General features: G+C 44.1%; 1 protein-coding gene across 1 annotated transcript in view; it reads left to right on the top strand.

The window, feature by feature from the left end:
- arhgef9a (Cdc42 guanine nucleotide exchange factor (GEF) 9a) overlaps nt 1–25,835 on the top strand; it is a 270,953-nt gene that overhangs the window by 11,831 nt on the left and 233,287 nt on the right. The window contains exons 3-4 of the mRNA XM_055643574.1: nt 12,893–13,255; nt 19,773–19,917. Coding sequence (XP_055499549.1) covers nt 12,893–13,255; nt 19,773–19,917 — 508 coding nt within the window. The remainder of the gene's footprint in view (nt 1–12,892; nt 13,256–19,772; nt 19,918–25,835) is intronic.

Genomic DNA, 25,835 nt, shown 5'->3' with positions numbered 1-25,835 from the left:
TATTGTGTCCAAGATCCATGGCATCATGTGTAAGGAACAAGTCTCCCACAACTAAACATGCATAGAAGACATAGAATCATAGAAATGCACAGCACAGAAATGGGTCCGATGGTGAACTTCATCCATAGTAACAGTGACGCCTAACTATGCTCATCCCAATTGCCCACAATAGGCAAATGGCCCACGCCATATTTTCTGTCCAACTGTCTTCATGTTTGTAATAATATTGGAAGTGCCGAGATGGCCTGTTTCCGTGCTGTAATTGTTATATGGTTATATGGTTATAATACGTCTCACCCACCAACTCTGGCAGTTTGCCCCAAACAGCTTGCTCCAAACCACCGGGTGTTGCCAGCAATGGCTGCCTCGCCAACAGTCTGTCTGTCCTTTTCTTCTTTGTTGTTTGTTTGTATGTGTTAAATGTAAGTTTTTAGTGTTCTTTAGCTTGTTTTATGTGTGGGGGAGGGGGAGAGTTGGGGGAAACTGTTTCTAACCTCTTAACTCAACGGAGATGTGATTTTGTTCCGTATCGTATCTCCGTCCGCATAGCGGCCTAACATTGAGGAGTTGGCGGCCTTTGCTAGAGACCGATTTTGAGAGCTCCACCGCGGTCACCTACAGACTTAACATTGCGGAGCCTGTGATCCCTTTGCCAGGTATCGACCTCTGACCTCTACCGAGGGTGCCTGCAGGCTTTAACATCATGGAGCTCAAGGTCTGAGGTTAGAGACCGACATCGGGGACTCCAAACCACAGGAACTTTGATCGCCCCAACGCGGGAGCTTCGATCGCTCTGACGAAGGGGCTTCGACCACTGGCTGCGGGAGCTTCGATCGCCCCAACGGATGGTTCGACTGCCCCGACCGCAGGAGCAAAATGAGGGAAGAAGATTAGACTTTATTGCCTTCCATCACAGTGAAGAACATGGGGAACCAGCTGTGGTGGATGTTTATGTTAACTTTTATGTAGTTGTGTGTCTTGTTGCTTTCTTGGTAAGGCTGTATGGTAATTCGCATATCACTGTACCTTAATTGGTACACGTGACAATAAAATACCTTTGAAACCTTTGAAACAATCATCATTCTCTGCATGAAAAACGTGCCCATCAGATCCCCTTCTAATATATCCCCTCTCAGGGAAGGTTCAGCGAGATGGGTCAAACGCGGGCCATTAGGACTAGCTTAGATGAGGCATCTTGGTCAGCATGGAGGAGTTGGGCCGAAGGGCCTGTTTCTATGCTGCATGACTATAACTGCTTGGCTATGTCTTTATAAAGGTTGCAGAGGAACTTTGGCAGAGTTATGGGTGTGTTGGAGTGTTGGACTGTTGGAGTGTTAGCAGGGTCAGGAGTTCAAGAATTTTGAGTTCTTGTCAGTGCAAGGGTTAAGTTTAGGAGAGACATTGAAGAGGCTAGGGGTGACGTGAATGAGGAAGAGATGATTTAAAGAGCACCTCCCCAGGTAGAGATGAAAGCACAGGATTTAATGTCCTCAGATCTAATCCCCCTTTAATTGTGCAGAAGTTAGCTTCACGTGCATTGTGAAATCCTGGTAGGTTTGCAGCATTTATGGGCTGGAGATAAACATGCCATCTGAATGGAGGACCCAAATGCAATTTGGCAATCTTTATGACTGCACAGTAAGTTTAAAAAAAAAATCAATATAATTTCTAGTTGAATGTTTCCTATTACATTTGGAGAGCAGCTTCAGGTTTTATTTACTGAAAGGTATATTATCCAAGTGGGAGCCTGTCTAATGTTCAGAGATGGATGGTTCCATTCGTATGACAAGATCATTTATGACAGTAAAAACCACAGTCAAAATGTCTCCGGTGTGCATATGATTCATCCTATTTTAAAATCTCTTTGTGCGTATGACCTTGAATATACAGTATATGCTGAACTCCTCACTTTGGCCTTCCATTTAGTGTTCTATCTCGTTCTATGTTTAAGTATAAAGGTTGCTCTGCATCAATGATTGTGGCTCAAAGTCTCTTTCTGCTTGCATCCATTTCCCTGTCTCTTCCTGGTGTGCCTTGTGTAATTTCTGTATCTACCTGATCACCCCTTTCACCTTCTTTGAACTCTCTCTCATTTCTTGCTTCTAAATGTCTCTTTAATCTCCTAAACCCTTATTTCTTGTTGCTTTTAATTGGCATCTCTGAATCTGAACACACTGCTTTTTTCAGATGTATATGAATCACTTTTTTCACGGAGAGTCATTTCGAAATGCAGTTTGTTTTTGCTGCAATTGAAAAGACAAAGTAAAGCTGGCCGAGCTCCAAGCAGCGTACGGTGTTGTTGTTTGACTCAAATTCAGTTCTGATCATCGGAACTAAACTTCAGAGCCAAAGCTCAATGCACTACTTTTACTATATCATGTGCTTGACAGTACTAACTGGAGATGTATTTGCAAGTAAGATAAGAAAATTATAATTCCTGCAGCACCACGTTCAGTCAGTAGTAACATATAACCATATAACCATATAACAATCACAGCACGGAAACAGGCCATCTCGGCCCTTCTAGTCCGTGCCGAACACTTACTCTCACCTAGTCCCATCTACCTGCACTCAGACCATAACCCTCCATTCCTTTCCCGTCCATATACCTATCCAATTTATTTTTAAATGATAAAATCGAACCTGCCTCCACCACTTCCACTGGAAGCTCATTCCACACAGCTACCACTCTCTGAGTAAAGAAGTTCCCCCTCATGTTACCCCTAAACTTCTGTCCCTTAATTCTCAAATCATGTCCTCTTGTTTGAATCTTCCCTACTCTCAATGGAAAAAATTTATCCACGTCAACTTTGTCTATCCCTCTCATCATTTTAAAGACCTCTATCGTCCCCCCTTAACCTTCTGCGCTCCAAAGAATAAAGACCTAACTTGTTCAACCTTTCACTGTAACTTAGGTGCTGAAACCCAGGCAGCATTCTAGTAAGTCTCCTCTGTACTCTCTCTATTTTGACATCTTTCCTATAATTTGGTGACCAAAATTGTACACCATACTCCAGAATTGGCCTCACCATGCCTACAATTTTAACATTACATCCCAACGTCTATACTCAATGCTCTGATTTATAAAGGCCAGCACAACAAAAGCTTTCTTTACCACCCTATCTACATGTTATTGTAAAACTACACCAAATTTCTGATAAACTGAATGTAAACAAATGAAACATATAGTCTTAGTTTAGTTTAGAGATACAGTGTGGAAACAGGCCTTTCAACCCACCGAGTCTGTGCTGACCAGCGATCCCCGTACACTAACACGATCCTACACAGTAGGAACAAGTTATAATTTTACCAAAGCCAATTAACCTACAAACCTGTACGTCTTTGGAGTGTGGGAGGAAACTGGAGCACCCGGACAAAGCACACGTGGTCACGGGGAGAACATATAAACTCTGTATGGACATCACCCGTAGTCAGGGTCGAAACCGGGTTTCTGGCGCTGTAAGGAGCTATAGAGTCACACCTCATGGAAACATGCCCTGTGGGCCAACTTGTCCATGCCAACCAAGGTGCCCCATCAAAACTTGTCCCATTTGCCCACGTTTGGCCCATATCTCTCTAAACCATGTTGATTCTGTCTAATCATGTTATATCTTCCAAAATGCATTGCTGGCATCTTGCTGACAACTGGTGTGACCTGCACTTACCTCTTCTTTACCTCCTTCCTTTCTTGAACAGGGATGTCTTATTTTCATCTTCCAATCATCTGGAATCTTATCAGCATTTATGGAATATTGAATGACATTCGATACATTCAGTATCACTGTAGCAATTTCTTTAAGTACTCCAAAGTACAGGTTATCAGTCCAGGGGATTTGTCAGCTCTTTGTCAGTCGGAGTAGTTAAGTTTAATTTAGAGATGCAGCATGGAAACACAGCTGCCGACCATCTATCGCCTGTTTACAATTGATCTAATATCAATTGTCATTTGCAGAAAAGCCTTTTAAAATTTCCTGTTCCAAATTGAAGAGATAATCAATAAAAGGTAGTGCAGATGCTGGTTTACAAAAAAAAAGATGCAATGTACTGGAGTAACTCAGCGGGTCTGAGAACTTGAATCGATGTCCTGCAAATGGCAACTAATATTAGATCAATTGGTAATACTAAATCTAGGATTATGTATTTCAGTTGCTCAGAGGTGTCTGAGATCATGAGGGCACTACATAGGGTATATGCACACTTTTTATCCAGAGAAGGGGAATCAAAGACCAGAGGACATGGGTTTAAGGTGAGAGTGGAAAGATTAATAGGAACCAGAGGGGAACATTTTCACACAGAGGGTGGTGGGTTTAAGGAATGAGTTGCCAGAGGGGGTAGTTAAGGAAGCTACTATAACAACATTTGAAAGACATTTGGACAGGTACATGGACGGGAAAGGTTTAGAAGGATATGGATCAAACGTGGGCAGGTTTGACTGTAGATGGGGCATCTTGGTCGGCCTGGGTAAGGGGTCGAAGGCCTGGTTCCAAGCTGTGTGACTCTGTCTCTATGATTGTACGGAGTTTGTACGTTTTCTCCGAGATCTTCGGTTTCCTCCCACACTCCAAAGACGTACAGGTACGTAGGTTAAATGGCTTGGTGTAAGTGTAAATTGTCCCTATTGTGTGTAGGATAGTGTTAATGTGCGGGGATCGCAGGTCGGCACAGACTCGTTGGGCCGAAGGGCCTGTTTCCACAGATCGTATGCAGGCAAAGGAAGAGTGTAGGGTTTAGTTGTAGATGAGCTTTGGTGTCATTGAATGGAAGCACAGACACATAGACAAAGTACTCTTATGGACTCTTATGTTCCTGTGAGTAGCATACTGGGTCAAATGTCTCCATGCCTGTGTCTTGATGTCAAAATGGTTTCCTTTGGCAAACAATAGAATCTTAGAGTTTCGAGTAACAGAATGCAGTGGCTGCTTTGGACAAGGCAGTGAAATGCTGGAGATTGAGGGAAAACGATGGAAGTCTATAAAATAACGAATGGCATAGATAGGGTAGACAGTCAGAACCTTTAACGTAGGGTGGAAATGGCAAAGACCAGAGGGCTTAGCTTTAAGGTGATAGGGCAATGTTTAGATGGAGGTATGGTGCCTGGAACACTGCCAGGGGTGAAGTTGGTTGCGGAGAAGATAGTGGCATTTAAGAGGCTTTTGGGTAGGCGCAGGGATAGGCATTGAATGGAGCAAAGGGCTTGTTCCAGTATTCTGGAATCTATATCCCATGTTTTAAGGCAAATCAGCTTCACACAGCTCAGCGCTATTCTCACTCTGCCATCTACTGATGATTTGTGGTAATTCTGGCATTACCCTCTGCTGATGTTCATTTCTTAACAATTTATGGTCTCAGTTCCAGGCAGGGTAATGATGTGACTTCTAGCTTGGATTTGTAAATGTAATGGGAATTGGATGGTTGGTGCCAAAACTGTTCTGATCCAAGCGGTAGAGCTGTTGCCTCCCAGCGCCAGAGACCCAGGTTTGATCCTGACTATGGGTGCTGTCCATACAAAGTTTATACGTTCTCCCAGTGACCATGTGGGTTTTCTCCAGGCGCTCCAGTTTTCTCCTACATTTCCAAAGATGTGCGGGTTTGTAGGTTAATTGGCCACTGTAAATTGCCAATTGCCAATTCCCATTTCCACACAGACCTTCCTATTCTCAGACTCCCCCATTGTCAGTGAGGCTAAACGCAAATTGGAGGAACAGCATCTCATATTTTGCTTGGGCAGATTACATCCCAGTGGTAAGAAAATGGATTTCTCTCACTTCAGGTAGCCCCGGCATTCCCTCGGTATTTGTCCCTCCCCCAACCAAGTCGCAGTAGCTTCCCATTTTCACCCTTCAGTTTCCTTTATCCTCATTACTTCTTTGCATATGTTTCATTCATTGTTCTTTATCTCTCCAGATCACCGCCTATATCCCTTGTTTCCCTTATCCACACCCAGTCTAAAGAAGGGTCTCGACCCGAAACATCATCCATTCCTTTTCTCCAGAGATGCTGCCTGTCTCGCTAAGTTACTCCAGCTTTTTGTGCCTCTTTACTGTAAATTGGGTGATCTATGATCGGAGTGGACTCAGTGTGCCTGTTTCCATGTTGTATTTCTAAACTATTTAAAGCCTGGCAGCCTCTATAACTATAGGGCAACACTCCCATAACCTTAGACAATCTCCTGCCAGAGCTAGAGATAAAAATATGACCAGGGGAAGGGAGCATGTTGTCTGGCAGTGTGATCCATTATCTGGGCAATATATTGCTGTGAGTTTCTTGACAGTGAGACAAGGGAAGACCACTCGTGCTGCTCCTGGTCCCTCCAGCAGCGCCAAGTGGGCGACACGGTGGCGCAGCGCTAGAGTTGCTGCCTTAAGGGCCTGTCCCACTTGGGCGTCATTTGCACGTCACGCAGGTGGGTTGCGAGGATTTTGAGCATCCCAAAATCCTGGGGCACTGAACGCTACCGCGCGTCACTGCATACGCCACCATGCCTCGCCACGCGCCACGCGCTCGCCATGCACGCCAGAGTCCCGGGTTCAATCCTGACCATGTGTGCTGTCAATGGCAGTTTGTATGTTCTCCCCGTGACCACGTGGGTTTTCTCCGGGTGCTCCAGTTTCCTCCCACACTCCAAACAGGGGCAGATTTGTAGGTTCATTGACTTTGGTAAAGATTGTAAATTATCCCTAGTGTGTAAGATAGTACTAGTGTACAGGGATCGCTGTGTTGGCGCGGATGTGGTGGGTTGAAGGGCCTGTTTCCGCGTTGTATCTCTAAACTAATCTAAAAACGAAATAGATTGTCCCGGCCCGAAACGTCACCCATTTCTGCCTGTCCCGCTGAGTTACTCCAGCATTTTGTGTCTATCTTTGGTGTAAACCAGCATCTGCAGTTCCTTCCTACACAGATTAATTACCTTACTGGGGTTATCTTGTCTCCAGACTCATTCGCTGGTATTAATTTCCATGCGGAAATCTTGCTAATCATATTAACCCTTGAATAAAATAGTGTGCAGCAGTAACTCACAGAAAAATAATTTAGTTCCACATTTATTTCAGTAATGTCTTTGATGCCTGGATTAGGGGGGTATTAGAATAGAATAGAATAAAATAGTTTCTTTATTGTCATTGTAACATGAGCCATGTACAACAAAATTAAAAAATGTCAGCCAGACAGTGCACCATTCAAACATTTCTACAAAGCTAACGATACATACAAGATAAAATATTAAAAGATAAACAACTAAAATAAATATCATGAAAATAGCACGCATAAACACCCAACCCTCCATCCTTCTGTCGATTTCGCAGTGTACCACAGTCCCTTAGTCTGTATCGCCCCTGCGTTCCTTGGCAGCTACATTTAGTTCTTTTATAGCAGTGGGGTAAAAACTGTTTTTTAGTCTGTTCGTCCTTGTCCTTGTAGATCTGTACCGTCTGCCTGACGGCAACAGTTCAAACAGGGAGTGTCCGGGGTGGGAAATGTCCTTTATAATACTCTGGGATTTTGTTTTTAACTACAAGGAAAGGCAAGACACACATGGATTTCCCCCCCACTGGTATGATGGAGGTTGTGAGGAGATCTGAGAGAAGTATATAAAATTGGGAAAGGCATAGATAGGGTAGAGAGTCAGAATCTGTCCCACGATGGAAAAATCAGCATATTTTGATGGTGAGAGGGGCAAAGTTTAAAGGAGGAATGCGGGGCAGGATTGTTTTGCTGGTTGTGGTGAGTGCCTGGAACGCACTGCCAGGGGTGGTGGTTGAAGCAGATACATTGGCGTTTATAAGACTTTTTAATAAACATATGGATATGCAGGGAATGGAGGGATATGGGTTATGTGCAGGAAGATCAATAATAAGGAAGATAAGGAAATACTTTTTCTCACAGAGAGTTGTGAGCCTGTGGAATTTTCTGCCAGTTCTCGGGATACTTTCAAGAGAGAGCTAGGTAGGGCTCTTAAAGATAGCGGAGTCAGTGGATATGGGGAGAAGGCAGGAACGGGGTACTGATTGGGGATGATTGAATGGCGGTGCTGGCTCGAAGGGCCGAATGGCCTACTCTTGCACCTATTGTCTATTGTTTATTGATGGTCTTGGCATCATTTTTCGCATGGACATTGTGGGCCGAAAGGCCTGTTCTTGTGCTGTACTGGTCCGTGTTGTCTAAGTCTGATATATTCAGCATAACTTGGAGCAAGATAGTGACTGATTTGTACATGAATAATACAGCGACTGTTACAGATAACCAACTTTAATTACACTGCGATTTCAATAATTGCTTAACAACAGTAGTTTTTTGTGCAGTTATGCCTCTAAAAAGGTTATTCCTTTTACCAGTCACATAACAGTATTAATCATGCCTACCACCACCTTTGAACAAAACAATCACTGCCCTATAATAATTGGGATGGCGTTTTAATGCTATTAGAAGTTAATGATTGTATTCGAGAGGTATACAAAATCAGGGATGTAATATTGAGAGCTCTTTAAGGCGCTGGTCAGGCTGCATTTGAAACATTGTGAACATTTTTGGGGCACCATATATGAGGAAGGATGTGCAGATTCTGGAGAGGGTCCAGAGGAGATTTCAAGAGTGATTCCAGGAATGAGTAGGTTAGCATATGGTGAGCGTTTGACGGAACTGGGCTTGTACTCGCTGGAGTTTAGAAGAATGAGGGAGGACCTCATTGAAACATACAGAATAGTGAAAGGCTTGGATAGAGTGGATGTGGAGAGGATGTTTTCACTAGTGGGAGAGTCTTGGACTAGAGGTCATAGTCCTCAAAATTAAAGGTCGTTCTTTTACGACCGAGATCAGCAGGAATTTCTTTAGTCAGAGGGTGTTTATTTTGTGGAATTCCTTGCCACAGAAGGCTGTGGAGGCAAAGTCAGTGGATATATTTAAGGCAGAGATAGATAGATTCTTGATTGGTATGGGTGTCAGAGGTTATGGGGAGAAGGCAGGAGAATGGGGTTGGGAGGGAGAGATAGATCAGCCATGATTGAATGGCAGAGTAGACGATGTGGTGATTGGCCTAATTCTGCGCCTATCTCTTATGATCTATTAACCACGGCCTATTATGTTTAAGTAGCACCGTGCATGTAGACCAAGTGTCCCAGAAGCCAGGAGAACAGTAAGATTTGATCACCAAACCAAAAAGGGAAATGGTAGGTGGGGGTGTCCCAATATTTGCCTGAACAAGTACACTTTTAAGAGAAAAAGGAGGTGGAATTGTTTGCAAATGTATTTCACAGTCTGTGAGACATTAATCGTCTTTTTCTGCCGCTCTGGTAACTTGGTGTGGCATTGGGATCCTTTGGAGGAGGTCACCAATTTCCTAAGCAATATGTGTGTTATTTTCTGCTAACATTCTGGTTACAGCAGACACCCCCCCCCCCCCCTCCCCCCCCCACAAGTGGGACAGAACTCTTCCAGATTTAACCTATAGAGTTCGTCCATCACCTATTGTGCTTTAGAGTCCAATTTTAAAGCCAGCATAAGGTTATCCTTATAGAATGGTTGGATGAGCAAATTACGTTCTATCTGCTTGACAATATAGGCAGATATAAACTTAGGCAATCATCGTATGATAATCTTTTATTTCTAAAGATAGACACAAAATGCTGGAGTAACTCAGCGGGACAGGCAGCATCTCTGGAGAGAAGGAATGGGTGATGCTTTGGGTCGAGACCCTTCTTCAGACTGATGAAAATGTCACCCATTCCTTCTCTCCAGAGATGCTGCCTGTCCTGCTGAGTTACTCCAGCATTTTTGTCTATCTTTGGCTTAAACCAGAGTGGTGAATCTCTGGAATTCTCTGCCACAGAAGGTAGTTGAGGCCAGTTCATTGGCTATATTTAAGAGGGAGTTAGATGTGGCCCTTGTGGCTAAAGGGATCAGGGGGTATGGTGAGAAGGCAGGTACAGGATACTGAGTTGGATGATCAGCCATGATCATATTGAATGGCGGTGCAGGCTCGAAGGGCTGAATGGCCTACTCCTGCACCTATTTTCTATGTTTCTATGTTTCTATCTGCAGTTCCTTCCTACACTACCTTCTATTTCCTCTACCATCAATGCAAAGGGCTGCCAGGTTAACTGAGGTTATCAATTTTGTGCCAATATAATTGTCACCAATTATGTTTTAGGTAACAAAAAACACACAAAGTACTTGAGTTATCCAATGGACAGCATCTCTGTAAGACATGGAATGGGTGATGTTTCAGGTTGGGTGCCTTCTTAATTAGTCTGAAGAAGGGTCCCAACCTGTAAGGTCATCATGGCGTATCCTCCAGAAATGCTGCCTGACCCGTTGAGTTACTCCAGAACTAGTTTTTTTTGTGTGTGAACTGCAGTTCCTTGTGTTGCTATGTTCGAGGTAACTTTGAGACAGAGAACAAAATATCCTTTTGTCTCATTAATCGGTGTAGGATTTAACTTCAGCTTCAGAGGATGCAAGATTGAACTCATTGTATGAAATGATTTGATTGATTTTGGCTGTCATCTAGCTAACCTCACAGTGCCAGAGATATGGGTTTTGATCTTGACCTTGGATAATGTCTGGGTGTGTGGAGTTTGCCACATTCTCCCTGTGACCAAGTGGGTTTCCCCCAGGCACTCCAGTTCCCTCACACATCCCACTGACGTGCGAGTTTGTAGGTGAAGTGACCTCTGTAAAATTCCCATAGAGTATAGGTGTAGTGGATGCTAAACATAGGATACATGGAACTAGTGTGTCTGAAGAATGGGACCTGACCCAAAGCATCCATGTTCTCCAGAGATGCTGCCTGACCCACTGAGTTACTCCAGGGTTTTGTGTCTCTCTTTGTGAATGGCTGATCAATGGTCGGCATGGATCGAAGGGCTTATTTCCGTGCTGTATCTCTGAATTAAACTAAACTTGTGTTTCGATTCTACGCAACCAGAGGCATTCAGAGAATATTCTTGTAGTTTTAGTTCAAAGATTTAGAAGGTTCCACGAAGATTAGACAGAACAAAATGTTTTCAGATTTCTCTTCAGTTACATTTATCTACTCTGCATTATTCATAGAAGTTGAGGGGTTATTTTCAAATAAAGAGAGTAATTTTAAAATTACCAAAGAGAGGCTACGCATATGCATGTTTTAACAGGAGGGAAAATACTATAGTAAATTTCGGTTTGTGTTTATTAAGCTACAGAAATGTATTAAGTGGAGACGAAGGATTTTTATTTTTACTCGTCGTAATTGAATTGTCATTATTTCTAAAATATACTTGCTATTAAAATCATCTGTATACTGGATGTGACAGATCCGGTAAGATTGGTGGAGAGGAAAGAGTTCTGAATGTAATGAACACAAATGCTTTCTAGTTGATAGAATATTGAGAAATAATTAGGTAATACAGAAAACCCTTGGTTGGTTTACTTTAGTTTAGAGATACAGTACAGAAACAGTCCCACCAAGACTGTGCCGACCAGGGATCCTGCACATTAACACTATCCTACACACACTCTGTACAATTTTACATTTATGCCAAGCCAATTAACCTACAAACCTGTGGAATTCTCTGCCTCAGAGGGCAGTGGAGGCAGGTTTCCTGGATACATTCAAGAGAGAGCTAGATAGCTCTTAAAGATAGCGGAGTTAGGGGATATGGGGAGGAGGCGGGAACTGGGTACTGATTGGGGATGATCATCCATGATCACATTGAATGGCGGTGCTGGCTCGAAGGGCCGAATGGCCTACTTCTGCACCTATCGTCTATTGTCTATTGTCTATTGTCTAAACCTGTATATCTTCAGAGTGTGGGAGGAAACTGCAAATCTCGGAGAAAACCCATGCATGTCACGGGGCGAACGTACAAATTCCGTACAGACAAGTACCCGTGGTCAGGATCGAACAGCAAATCTACCGGTGTGCTACCATGTCGAATAACTGAATAACACAGAATGGTGTCCGTTATTGCCGATTGTCCCCTGTAATCGAGTGAGGGTTTGCTCCCCCATTGAAATCACTGTCTGGCGCCGAGTCGGAATCATGTAGCCCCGTCACTGAGACCTCAGTGGGACCGCCCTTGTTCCTGTCCCGAGATGGCCACCCGGCACCATCTTGTCCAGTACAGCTGGGGAATGGCTCGAACAGCTACCCCTGCTGCTGATGCCCACATTCAGAGATTGAGAGCAAAACACAAGGTCTGAGCCATTGGTAGTGTGAGGAAACTCTGACCCGCTCTAGGTGAGATTCTCACAACCAACTACTCGCCCGGAGTTCAGAATGAGAGAACATCAATCCCAAACGCTAACTCCTTTTCTGCTTCCAAAGACACTAATCTGCTGAGTGTACAGTTATTTATAACAGTAAAAACATGTGTTTTTGTTACTGCTTGAAATACCAAAGGCTGTTTGTTACATTGTTTAATGGAGGTGAATGCTGATTGAAGCAATGGCTTGTCAATTTCAGTGGCTTGTCAATTTCAATGGCTTTTCAATTTCAATTACTTGTCATTGTTTTGGCTTGCCTATTTTAATGGCTTCTGCAGTGTAACTACAAGCCTGTGGACCTAAAGAGACAGTCCGCTAAAATTAAATCCGTTATAAGGAAGTCCATAATGATTAGGATAGACTGTATTTGGCATTATGACTTAATTAGGGGAATTAAACAATGCCAGGAAGGTGCATTAATCGGGCAGTGTTCAATTGTTAGAGCCCACTGCTGCCAAAATTCAATTGCCCACAAAATAGTGTTATGCACTATTGAAATGCTTTCACGTGGTTAAAGATCTATAAACCCTTCACCATAATGGAGTGAAGAAATGAAATCAGACCAGCGTTAAATCTTGCAGCGTTTTTCAAATGTATTATTTGGCGTATATTCCTTTAAAGAAACATGAGTTAAATAAGTGAAATTTAAATCCACAAGGTATCCGCAAAGGACTACACAGACGAGCGGTCTCGTGATGAAAGAACTGGAAAATCTGAAGAGACAAAGATGAGGCAACCAAACATGAACAGTGGGAAGCCTCCTCGTCCTGTTTCAGACTGTGGTCAGCTTTGCGAATGGCAAAGCATTCTCCCAATAGATGACTCTCCTACTACGGCAGAGTCCAATACGAGATCCAAAGTGGCGGCAGATTCGACCGTTCCTGAAAATGGACCTGGTATCAACTCTTCGCCAGCCGCCAGGATAAGGCTCAGAAGCAAACGTGCCCACCAAAGGCCTTTCTCCGTGATAGATGCAGTTTCCCTTGCTGAACATTGTGAGAAGACGAGCAATCTTCACCAAGTAAGATTTGGCTGATTTTCTTCCAGTACTCATCTAACCTCAGATTGCATCTGGGTATTTGAGGGACTAATCAAAGCTGTTTCCGACCAATTGCTTTTTTTTGTTCCAATTGGGTACAAGTAGAGGGCACAGAGAAGATTTACGAGGATGTTGCCAGGGCTAGAGGTTCTGAGCTATAGGTTGAGTAGGCTGGGAGGACTATCACAACATTTAAGAAACAGTTCGCCAGGATTTTGGAGTCATAGTGATACAGCATGAAAACAGGCCCTGCGGCCCAACTTGTCCACACTGGCCAACATGTCCCAGGTACACTAGTCCCATCCACCTGCGTTTGGTCCATGCCCCTCTAAACCTGTCCTATCCATGTACCTGTCTAACTGTTTCTTAAACGTTGGGATAGTCCCAGCCTCAACTACCCCCACTGGCAGCTTGTTCCATACACCCACCACCCTTTGTGTGAAAAAGTTTCCACTCAGATCCCTATTAAACCTTTTCCCCTTCACCTTAAACCTATGTCCTCTGGTCCTCGATTCACCTACTCTGGGCATCTACCCGATCTAGTATTCCTCTCATGATTTTATACACATTGTGGCACGTTGGCCTTCATCGGCCAGAGAAATGAGTATAGATAGCCGACAATTTCCCCATGGCCTTGGTGATCTGGAGGCCTCACTAAACCTTGCAGATCTCTGAGATTAGAGGAGTTTCCAGCTTCTTTTCACAGCACTAAAGGCAGCCTTGATGTTTGGAACCTAGACCATAAACACTTCAATTGTGACCGAATGTACCTCTGCCACTGCCTCCCCCTCCCCCTCCCCCCCACCATTAATTCAGTGCACAAAACCTACATCTTTAGGCAAGTATTCACACTCTTCTAATATCACTTAATGTAGTTTGGCATCATTTTTTTTTGCTCGTAATGATCATTGGGATGTTTTTTATTGCTTTACATTTCATTGGTGTAACATGTTAACTGTTGTCAGTGACATTCAAAATAAAATTAGAACTATGTCTGCAAGGCACAGTGTTAGAGCCATTCAAAATAAATCATCCGCTTTGACACAACATAAACTGATGGTGACACTGTAGCAGTAACTCTTAAATAGGGTTGAACTTGGAAACCGCAATACAAAATAAATTAAAATAGCAAAGAACGTGTAATCTAAAGTACACAAAAATGCTGGAGAAACTCAGCGGGTGCAGCAGCATCTATGGAGCGAAGGAAATAGGCAACGTTTCTGGCCGAAACCCTTCTTCAGCTGATGGGGGGTGGGAGAAGAAAGGAAAAAGGACGAGGAGGAGCCCGAGGGATGAGGGAGAGATAGGAAGGGGAGGAGACAGCAAGGGCTAACAAAATTGGGAGAATTCAATACAATACAATACCATACAATTTTATTTGTCATTTGAACCTCATTGAGACCTCAATGAAATGTTGTTTCTGCAGTCATGCATACAAGAAAAAGACCCAAGACACAGCACAATTTACACAAACATCCATCACAGCGCATCTCCTCCTCGCTGTGATGGAAGGCAAAGACTTATCTCTCCCCTGCACTCCCCATTCCACTCCCGATGTCAGAGTCAAAGCCCCCGGCGGGCGATGGTAATTGTCCCGCAGCCATTTACGCCGCGCCGGGTGGTGCAAGGCCGCGCTCCGGGTCTTGTTGTTGGAACCCCGGTGGGCACTAGCAAAGTCCCGCAGCCATTCCAAGCCATGCGGGACGGTGATGTAAGGCCCCGCTCCAGGTCATCTTCAACCCCGCAACTTGGGCGGGAGAAGTCGCTATTGCGGAAGCCCCGAAAAGCGGTCTCCCAGCAGGGACCCGCGGGCTCCCGATATTACTGTCCACCAGACCTGCGGCAAGCCTCCGAATCCCCGGGGTCAGGTCGCAGCAGCGCGCCACCACCGCTCCTCCCACTCCGAACTCAGCCAGCTCCATGATGGTGAGTAGGTCCGCAGGCTCCGCGACTGGAGCCCTAGGTCGTTCCTGCTGGAGGCCGCTCCACGTTGCTCAGCCCCAACGACAACGGAGACCCGACAAGGAAAAGGTTGGGTTCTCCGTGCAGGAGAAAGATTTTAAAAGTTTCCCACCTCCCACCCCCATACACACACATACACACCCATACACAAAAAAAAATAAAAACTACATTGAAACAAGACAAAAAATAATAAAAAGACAGACGGACTGCAGAGGCCGCTGCGACGTGAGTCGCGCCCCCAGGATGCAGACTCCCCAAGTGGAATATGAGGTGCTGTTCCTCCAATTTCCGGTGGTGCTCGCTCTGGCCATGGAGGAGGCCCAGGACAGAGAGGTCGGATACGGAATGGGAAAGGGAGTTGAAGTGCTGAGCCACCGGGAAGTCAGGTTGGTTAATGCGGACTGAGCGGAGGTGTTCGGCGAAACGATCGCCAAGCCTCCGCTTGGTCTCGAATTGCACCCATAATAATAATGGGCCTGAAGAAGCATCCCAACTCGAGATGTCACCTATCCATGTTCTTCCAGAGATGCTGCTTGACCTGTTGAGTTACTCCAGTACACTGTGTGCTTTTGTGTAAACCAGCATTTGATGTCCCTTGTTTGTAAATAATTTTGCTTTTGACATGCTCACCATCATTGAGCTTCAATGCATAAAACTCGTAGGAGTCAAACATAAATAAGGTTCCCAACCAGAAACGTCACCTATTTCTTTTTTTCAGAGGTGAATGAATGAATATGTTTATTGGCCAAGTATTCACATACAAGGAATTTGCCTTGGTGCAGGAGCAGTACACCGTGGCAGCCATCGTCAGCGGCAGCAGCAGCAAGCAGCAACAGCTACACTGCAAGCAGCTACACAATGCTGTCTGACCTGCTGGGTTACTCCAGCTTTTAGTGTTTATCTTTTTAGTTTAAACCAGCATCTGCAGTCCCTTCGTACACAAATAATAATTATTGTGCCCATTCATCTCTATTTGGTTCTACCTAGTTTCCTCAGCTTCAATGTATTAAAGATCCTCTGTATACCCACATTAGTCTTCATATACTAGTCGATACTGAAGGACAACATGAGCCTTGGTGTTAAGCTTCAATGATACCCACTTGTGAACACAGTTCCAGTTGGAGTCACTGCATAGCCTCCAGATATTGAAAGGCTGGTCACATCTAGTCAGAAAAGCTGAGCCCAGTTGCAATGTGGTTCTTCCCATGGCCACTGATCCTTAGTGTTTGTATGGTGTTAGATCACTTCCTCGTCCATTGGGCAGTCAGGTTTAGTTTAGTTTATAGACACAGCAGGGAAACAGGCCCTTCAGCCCACCGAGTCTACGTTGACCACTGATCCCCAGGCACTAACTCAACCCCACCCACACTTTTACAATTATACCAAGCCAATTAACCTACAAACCTGTAGGTCTTTGGAGTGTGGGAGGAAACCGGAGATCCCGGAGAAACCCACGCAGGTCACGTGGAGAATAAAACTCCCTACAGACAATCCCACCCGTAGACAGTATTGAACCCGGGTCTCCAACGCTGTAAGGCAACAACTCTACCACTGCGCCACCGTGCCACCCTCATGGTGGGACTTGAAATGGGTGGGAGCAGAATGGTATCTCATGCTCACCTTGCCTTCTTTGTCCCTTTCTCTTCTGTAAGGGCCTTATGGTCGCCAGGTTCTCCAGCTCCATTTTAGCTTTTAGGGAAAAAGAAGATAAAGAATTGGCTGATAATTGCACCTTATTGCAAAAACACAAGGAGGAGATTGTCCCGCTGTGATTAAATGACTATTTACACTACATCGCAGAAGGACAAGTGACTTCAATATTTGCAGAAGCACTTTCATTGCCCATGAAGAGCATCCACAGGCAGATATTCATAACCTTCACACCCTGAAGATGTTATTTCTACCAATAGAATTGTGGTGCTGTAATATCATTAAAAAAAAAATCCATTAAAATGCTTGCATGATATTTTGTTCATTAACAGCAGTTTTAAAATAGTCCCCACTTTGATGTTTGGAATGATTGAATTAACACTTCTGTTGCTGGTACTTTAAAAAAAAAATGTTGACACTTATTTTTAGTTTAGCAATACAGGGGGGGAAACAAGCCCTCCCGCTCACCAAGTCCGTACCGACCAGCGATGTCCCTGCGCAGTAACACTACCCTACATACGACTGGGACAATTTTACATTAATACCAAGCTAATTAACCTATAACCATGTGTGTCTTTGGAGTCGGGTCGAAACGTTGCCTATTTCCTTCGCTCCATAGATGCTGCCTCACCCGCTGAGTTTCTCCAGCATTTTTGTCCACCTGTGTAGATCTAATGTTTATTTAATTTGCAGATAATAGGTGTTTTTTTTGTTTATACTCTCAATGTGACTTTTAATTGTTTCTTCACTGATAACAACCCCAGTATGATTTATTCCAATTGCCTAAACACCTAACAAACAGCATTATGCAGTAATGCATTGAAAATACTGATTATATTATTGCCCAATATCTTGGTCATTTGTATCAGCCTCTATGCCTGACTAAGGCAAATACATTTTAATCACACTGTAACAAATGAAATACCTGGAACATATTTTGACTGCTATTTTCAGTGATATGTATTTGTGCTGTACTGAAAATGTTCCCCAAATCAGGCTGTGTAGACATATCACCTGTATCCACCTATTACTCGCTAGGCTTAGCCCTGCCCCTCATCTCATCTAGCTTTCTACCACTACCCCACCCCTCCACCCCAATCAGTCTGAAGAAAGGTCCTGACCCAAAGCATCACCTATGCATGTGTTCCAGAGATGCTGCCTGACTCCAGCACTTGGAGTCTTTCCCCCCATTCCCCCGTCCCATTCCCCCAGTCCCCTTACACTTACATCCCTTCCTCTGGCTTCATATTCCATGTCTTTCATATTTCATACTTTCACATATAATACTTCATATTTTCTTATTTCCTTGTCTCACAGACTTTTATCTTTCCATCTCTGGCCTTTGTCCAAACATCTACCTATCAAACCCGCCTGTCACTGGCTAGGCTTTGTCATGCCCCCACCTCATTTCCAATTCTCTCTCTCCGACCACAATCAGTCTGAAGAAGGATCCCAATCCGAACCACCGCCTATTCACGTTCTCCAGAAACGCTGCCTAATCCGTTGAGTTACTCCAGCGCTTCTGTGTCATTTATTTTTGTGAACCAGCATCTGCAGTCCATGTATCGACATCTATTTTTCAATGGTATCTCTAAACTCAATTATTTGGTTAATTTATACATGGAGCTTTGCACACTGTACTCAATCCCTCTGGACTTGCACAAGCAGTGCACAATGTTGCTGAAAGGTCCAGTGTAGGTCTATGCCATTAAGCAAGCTAATGCTCGTTTTGGGACTAATTAAGTGAGATTGAATGTAGCGGATGCGATAATCACTGCATTAAGCACAATCCGGTCTCCAAGGAGTCTAATCTGGGGTCCTTAAGGGACCGCTGAATACCATTATCAAATAGAAATATTTTGATTAACAAATAAATAGCTAATGTCAAGCAAAGACCTGCCCCAACTTTTTAGAACCTTCAGAACCAATGCTGTTAATCGTTTCAGAGTAAGTTTTACTGTTCATATCCCATCGTTATCACCTCCACCACAGCCAACAATAGTGCATTGTGTACTTTTTGGCCTTTTCCCTCTCCCCTGACTCTCAGTCTGAAGAAGGGTCTCGACCCGAAACGTCACCTATTCCTTTTCTCCAGAGATGCTGCCTGACCCATTGAGTTACCCCAGCATTTTGTGTCTATCTTCAGTGTAAACAAGCATCTGCAGTTCTTTCCTACACAATCTAATTTCATGGCTTCTGTGTCTTTTTGTTTTCCTTCGTAACTGGATTGTTTCCGATTATTAAAAGAGTGATTATCAATGTGGCTCCATCAACATTTTCCTCTTGAAACTTGACCCAGCAAAATGGCCACGATGTATATATGACAAAAGGGGAATGACTGACTGCAGGCACTGTAGTAACATTCTTGGCACAAAATCTTTAATATATTTGGTGGTGCATCCTTGGATCTTGACCACTTGTTCAATACCTAATACATAGGACATCACTTTGAAAATACTACTCAAGAGTCAAGAGTGTTTTATTGTCGTATGTCCCAGATAGAACAATGAAATTATTACTCGTCATTAGGTCATAAGTGATGGGAGTAGAATTAGGCCTTTCGGCCCATCGTCTACTCTGCTATTCAATCATGGCAGATCAACCTCTTCTTCCTAACCCTGTTCTCCTGCCTTCTCCCCATAATCTCTGACACCCTTGCTAATTACAAATCTATCTATCTCGGATTAGAAGGTCATCTGAATTACCCAATCCTGCCTTAGGTGTTCACAGCCTATAGTAGTTTTATTAAGGTCATAAGGAATAGTAGTAGAATTAGGCCATTCGGCCCATCCAGTCTACTCTGCCATTCAATAATACCTTCTCCCCATAACCGCTGACACCTGTACTACCATCAGACATGCTTCTGATTAATATTTTCCATCTATAGCCAGCAACCTGCCGCCCACCACCACCGCACCGTGTTCCACCCTTCCGAGCGGTCTCCCACATCAACCGGCCACTCCACTTGTCCCAGAGCACGCCCATTGGACTGGATCAAGTCGGATGGAAAAGCCAAATATTAGCAATGACAGGTGAGCGCAGAGATACGTTTTAACTTTAACTGTTGTTTTGCAGAAAATAAAACAATGTAGCTGTTTCAATGGATGAAATCCATATCATCGCACTCTTGCCCCAACTTCAATTAAACAACCTTAAACCCAAATGTTAAGTGATTATAGTTTAGTTTATTGTCAGTGAAAAGCTTTTTTGTTGCATGCTATCCCATCAGCGGAAAGACTATACATGATTGCAGCCGAGCCGGCCACAGTGTACATATACAGGATAAAAGGAATAATATATAGTGCAAGGTAAAGTCCAATTTACCATAGTCAGAGAATCTCTAATGAGGTAGATGGTCTAATCAGGACCACTCTCTAGTTGTGGATAGGATGGTTCAGTTGCCTGATGACAGCTGGGAACAAACTGTCCATGAATCTGTGGGTGTGCGTTTTCAAACTTATGTACCTCTTGACTGATGGTTGAGGGGAGAAGAAGGGAGTGGCTAGGGTGTGTCTCATCCTTGATTATGCTGCTTGGCTTGCTGAGGTGGAGTAAGGTGTAAATGAAGTCTATGGAAGGGAGGTTGGTTTGTGTGATGATCTGGGCTGCGCCCACAATTCTCTGCAATTTCTTGCTGTCTTGGATGGAGCTGTTCCCAAACCAAGCTGTGATGCGTCCCGATAAAATGCTTTCTATGGCGCAACTGTAGAAGTTGGTGAGAGTTGTTTGGAGCATGTTGAACTTCCTAAACCTTCTAAGGAAGTAGAGGCCCTGGGGTGCTTTTTTAGCAATTGCTTTGAAATAGCTGGACAAGTTGCTGATGATATTTACTCCCAATAACTTAGACCTTTCAACCATCTCTTCTACAGCACTGTCCATGTACACGGTGTTTGTGTACTACTTTGCTTTCTGAATTCGATCACTATCTTAGCTTAATTCTAAAAAAAAATCTTTCCAGACTGTTTTAAATCCATGTAAGAGCCAGTCGTGAGAGGCCACATCGGGGGGAGTTCCTCCCGCCACGGGTAACATGTTATCCCGTGCTACTTGCCCCATGGTCGGATAGTTTGTGACTAAACCGTCTCCCCCACCTGGTTTGTCAGGTGAGGAGGGGGCTGTAGACCCCCAACAGGATCAAAAACAAGACCTGTCAAAGGGCGGATGAGCTCCTAGCAAGCCAATGGCCATCCACACTTCAGTAGAAGTTGCGATCACTGTTGCACATAGCATTGTAAGGAATGAAGACAAACATGAAATGTAATTCTTCCCTCTCCTTGCTTGTCAAAACGAAAAGTTGTTAATTAATCTGAGTAGCAATTGCACATGAATCTCAGAGTTTTGTGTGTGATAGGACACAATTTGCTGAAACTGTTTTGTTTTAACCCAGGTATTATTAGTCGAGCTGTTAGGTTTTGGATCAGGGTTGAGGCATGGTTGATTGAGCCACAAGGAGATGATGAGCTTGAGTCAGGGCAACAGGAGTTGGGACCTCGATGTCAAGGGGTTGGGTGAGCATTGGAGATATGGTGTGATGGTGATATTGGGCATCCAGAGACATGATTGTGTGGGGAGAGAAACCAGGAAGTAGAGACTAGCAATTACAAAGAAAATTCTTAAAGTAGGAACAATGAAGGAAGGTCAAGTCTCCAACTCTAAGCAGATGAATCGAGTGAAGCTGAGCTCTCAGTAATGAAAAAGCAAGCTTCCACTCTGATCTGGTCTCCTCCATCGTAGCACTGAGTACTGTGTGATTTGGAAAAAAAGGAATTTTATTCGGATTGTACAGGAATTTCTTTAGTCAGAGGGTGGTGAATCTGTGGAATTCATTGTCACAGAAGACTGTGGAGGCCAAGTCAATGGATATTTTTATGGCGGAGATTGATAGATTCTTGATTAGTACAGGTGTCATGGGTTATTGGGAGAAGGCAGGAGAATGGGGTTCAGAGGGAAAGATACATCATCCATGATTGAATGGCAGAGTAGACTTGATGGGCCGAATTCTGCTCCTAGAACTTTTGAAATATCATATGACGTCAAGTTGCATGTCTGATGGTGAGTGGGATACTATTTAGACCTAGAACAAATTTTGGAATTCCTTTTCTTTTATGAATATTCCTTTCGTGTAGTGGTTAACATTGTTGCCCACTCAAAAGGATTACCAGTCTAAAGAAGTGTCTGGACCCGAAACGTCACCCATTCCTTCTCTCCAGAGATGCTGCGTGACCTGCTGAGTTAAGGGCCTGTCCTACGAGCATGCGACTCCATGCGGCAAGCGCGACCTAAAGGGCCGGTCCCACCAGCATGCGCCTGCATGCGGCAAGCACGAACTAACGTGGTCACTTGAGCCGTACGGCCTCGCGGGGCCGGTCCCACTTCGATCGCCGGAGCCGTATGGAGTTGTGCGGAGCTGGTCCCGACATCGCGCGGGGCTCCGAAAAACTGACCATGTTTAAAAATTCCGCGCGGCAACGGCCTAACGGCCCGCAGCCGCCTCGACGCCGTGTCACTCACTCAACCTCCGCACGTCTCCCGCTTCTGGTTTGGTCGCGCTTGCCGCATGCAGGCGCATGCTGGTGGGACCGGCCCTTTAGGTCGCGCTTGCCGCATGCAGGTCGCATGCTCATGGGACAGGCCCTTTACTCCAGCGTTTTGTGTCTTTTACCAGTCCTTTGATACTGACAGAAATTTGGTTCCATGGAGACTGGCAACCTGCACCTCTGACCTAATCTTGCATAGCGTTTCAAAAGAGGTAATATAATTTTCGAAATGAAATTAAAATCATTTGTGTTGAATGCAGGCAATTATTTGCGCACAGTTTTTATTTTGTAGGCTATGGCTGCAAAGACTATTGAAGTGGGAACGGAAGGGATGGATGGTTATTTTGGGCTGTAAATGATGAAGTGTATGAGGAATTGAGATTGTGCTAAAGAGCTAATAATCTTGTTGAACAACCTCAAGAATTGTATGATCTACCTACTCTTGTCATATGTCACATCAAGCAAGCCTAATTGCGTAGTGCTGGAAAAATAAGGAGTGAGTTATGAGCACTTGAGTAAGTGCAGATGGAAATGTAAATAGGATATTCTGATTCAACAATAATTTTTGAAATTGCAACATAAGTCAAATGAGGCAGTCATCAAAATTGATGGTGTTCTGGTTGGAATGCATGTTAAATTTGTCATCCTCTCGTGTTGCCAAGAAACAAAGAGAAACTCAAGCACTGGAGGCATTGTGGAGATAGATGATCTATGAGACTGATCCCCACTCTTGGAGGGGTCAGTGCTAAGGATTTACTGCAGTCATGTAAGGTTCTTAGCCCAAGGTAACAATGAATGGGAAGTGATACTGTATTACAGAGTCGGGCAATTTTAACAATCCAAGTGCGGGTGGGAAAGCCGATCGAGAAGCTACATTCAATTTGGAAAAGGGTAACTTCAAGGAACAGTTGGATGATGCTATTGGAAAACAGGGATAGCTTCCTTGGCTATAGTTACTACATGGAGATCTAATCGGAGCCCAGATGTATGGTTATGAAATACTCATGATGATCTTCAAAAACATACATTCTTATGGTCAAAATACGAAGTGCTGGAGATACTCAGTACGTCAGGCAGCATCTATAGAGGGGACGGACATGTGATGTTTTTTTGGGTTGGACCTTTCTTCAGACCTGAAATGTCGCCTGTCCATTCCCTCTGCAGGCGTTGCCTGGCAGGCTGAGCTCCTCCAACGCTTTTTGTGTTTTTCTGAAGATTCCAGCACCTGCAGTTCCTTGTATGTCTCCATTGTTAAGTACGAGTATCAAGAGTTCCAATCTAGATTATTGTACAACATATGTAGGCTGCTACAGACCACTAATATGAATAGAATGGTTGGGGGCTTCCTGATAATGCTCCAACCCTACTTTGCATTGGGAATGGCAACAAAGATGCTCTGATTAGGCCTGAATTTCCAGGTAGAATCCTGCTCAACGAACACAGAAAATGCAGCACAGGAACAGGTCCTTCGGCCCACAATGTCCATGCTTTCCCAATTGATAGTGATTATGGCAATGTGATTATCTCATTTCACCACCCATTCAAAGCATGGAAAATATGCTGGATTGTTTTAGCAGGATAAGCATGAAAAAAACTCCTCCCTGGATACCACTTCATGTCACACATAGCCCTGGCTTGGATGTCTATCATGATTGCCTTCATTCCCTTGGGTTATCATCCTGGAGCTTGCTATCCAACAGAGTTATGGGAGCATCTTCAAAGCACACACCATTGTGTCAGCTCCACACTATCTTATCTATGGCAAATGGAAATGAGCAATAAATGATGGTCTAGTGATAAAGCCCACAGTGGCGCAGCAGTAGAGTTGCTGCCTTACAGCGCCAGAGACCTGGGTTCGATCCTGACTACGGGTGCTGTCTGAACGGAGTTGACAGGTTCTCCCTGTGACCATGAGGTGCTCTGATTCATCCCACACCCCAAAGACGTACAGATTTGCAGGTTAATTGGGCGTCAGTAAAATTGTTAATTTCCCTAGTGTGTGTTGGATAATGCCATTGTATGTGGCGATTGCTGGACAGCACGGACCATGTGGGCCAAAGGGCCTGTTTATGTTCAGCACCTCTACAGTCTAAAGATAAAAATAATCAGTAAAGTCCAAATCTCTGTTTTGTTGCTGTGACAGTGTGTTGACAGAAATATGTAATGCTTCTAATAGCATTTCTCCATAAAAATGATGCAGATTTAATGTTCTCATCCCTTCTTTTCTCATTATAAATTCCAATATGTTAATTGCTCAATTATATACCAGATTAGTAAGTACAAATGTTATGTATAATTTAAAGCAGTTTGACTTTTTAATGTGGATGCGTAGAATGTAAATTAATTTTCTTCACTGATATGATATAATCAGAATTGGTAATTAAGTTATTTTCACATAAAATGGATGATTTTTTTTTGCACGCGTAACAACTCACTTACTATGGAAAAGAATGATTGAGGCAATTAAACACTGTTAAGAGACAAGTCCTATCCAGCCCCTATTTCAAACAACTTTATTTTTAAGTTGAAATCAACGATCAACTCGTTAGCTTGATGCGGGGCAGAACCATATTTTGGTATTTAATTCTTGAGACACTTCCTGTTGTGGGACTTCAGTACAGTTTTGATGGGATGGTGGATGTGTTCTTTAGGTACAGTAGCTACATTTAAGGGCCTGTACCACTGTGGCGACCTAATTCGCGAGTTTAGAAGAGTTTCCCCACGACTCATACTCGCAGCATGGTCGACACAAGGTTCTAGGAGGTCTTTGTAACTCTCCTTCATGCTCGAGAGTGGTCCCTGCGTACTCAAGGCCTCAGCTAGGTCACGGTGTTTTTTTCAACATGCTGTAAAATGCCCGTTAGTAAATAAAAAAGGTCGCCATGGGAAAAAAATCAATATTTTTCTACTCGTAGGTTTAGTCCAGGTAGGTTGGAGTAGGTCGTAATGCTATCGTAGGTAGTCAAAGGCAATCAAAGGTAATCGAAGGTAGTCGAAGGTAAAGCTCGTTGAGAAAAAAAAGGTAAATAAACCGACTGGTAATGTTAAATGCCTGCTAAACTTTATTAAGCGTTGTCTGGCTTCTTAAAAGTGTCTCTGCTCCTTCTTCCCCCCCCCTTCTCTCCCCCCCACCCCTTTCGGCGCTCTCTAAAGGACTTACCTTCCTGTTCATCGAGGGTGTGAATTTTAGACAGCGCTCGCCCACTTTCCATCGCCCCCGCCTTTGCGATGTGTGTGTGTGTGTGTGTGCGTGTGTGCGTGTGTGCGTGTGTGCGTGTGTGCGTGTGTGTGTGTGTGTGTGTGTGCGCAGACGGTCGATCCAGCTCCCGGTTTCATCGCTGACGGTCGATCCAGCTCGAGGTTTTTCAGGCGAGTGCCCTCGAGCTTGAAGGTCGAAGACAGTCGCTGTAAAG

Source organism: Leucoraja erinacea, chromosome 12, assembly GCF_028641065.1.
Source record: "Leucoraja erinacea ecotype New England chromosome 12, Leri_hhj_1, whole genome shotgun sequence".
NCBI lineage: Eukaryota > Metazoa > Chordata > Chondrichthyes > Rajiformes > Rajidae > Leucoraja > Leucoraja erinaceus.
Note: the sequence above shows the minus strand (reverse complement) of the source record. Positions and strands in the feature narration are given on the sequence as shown.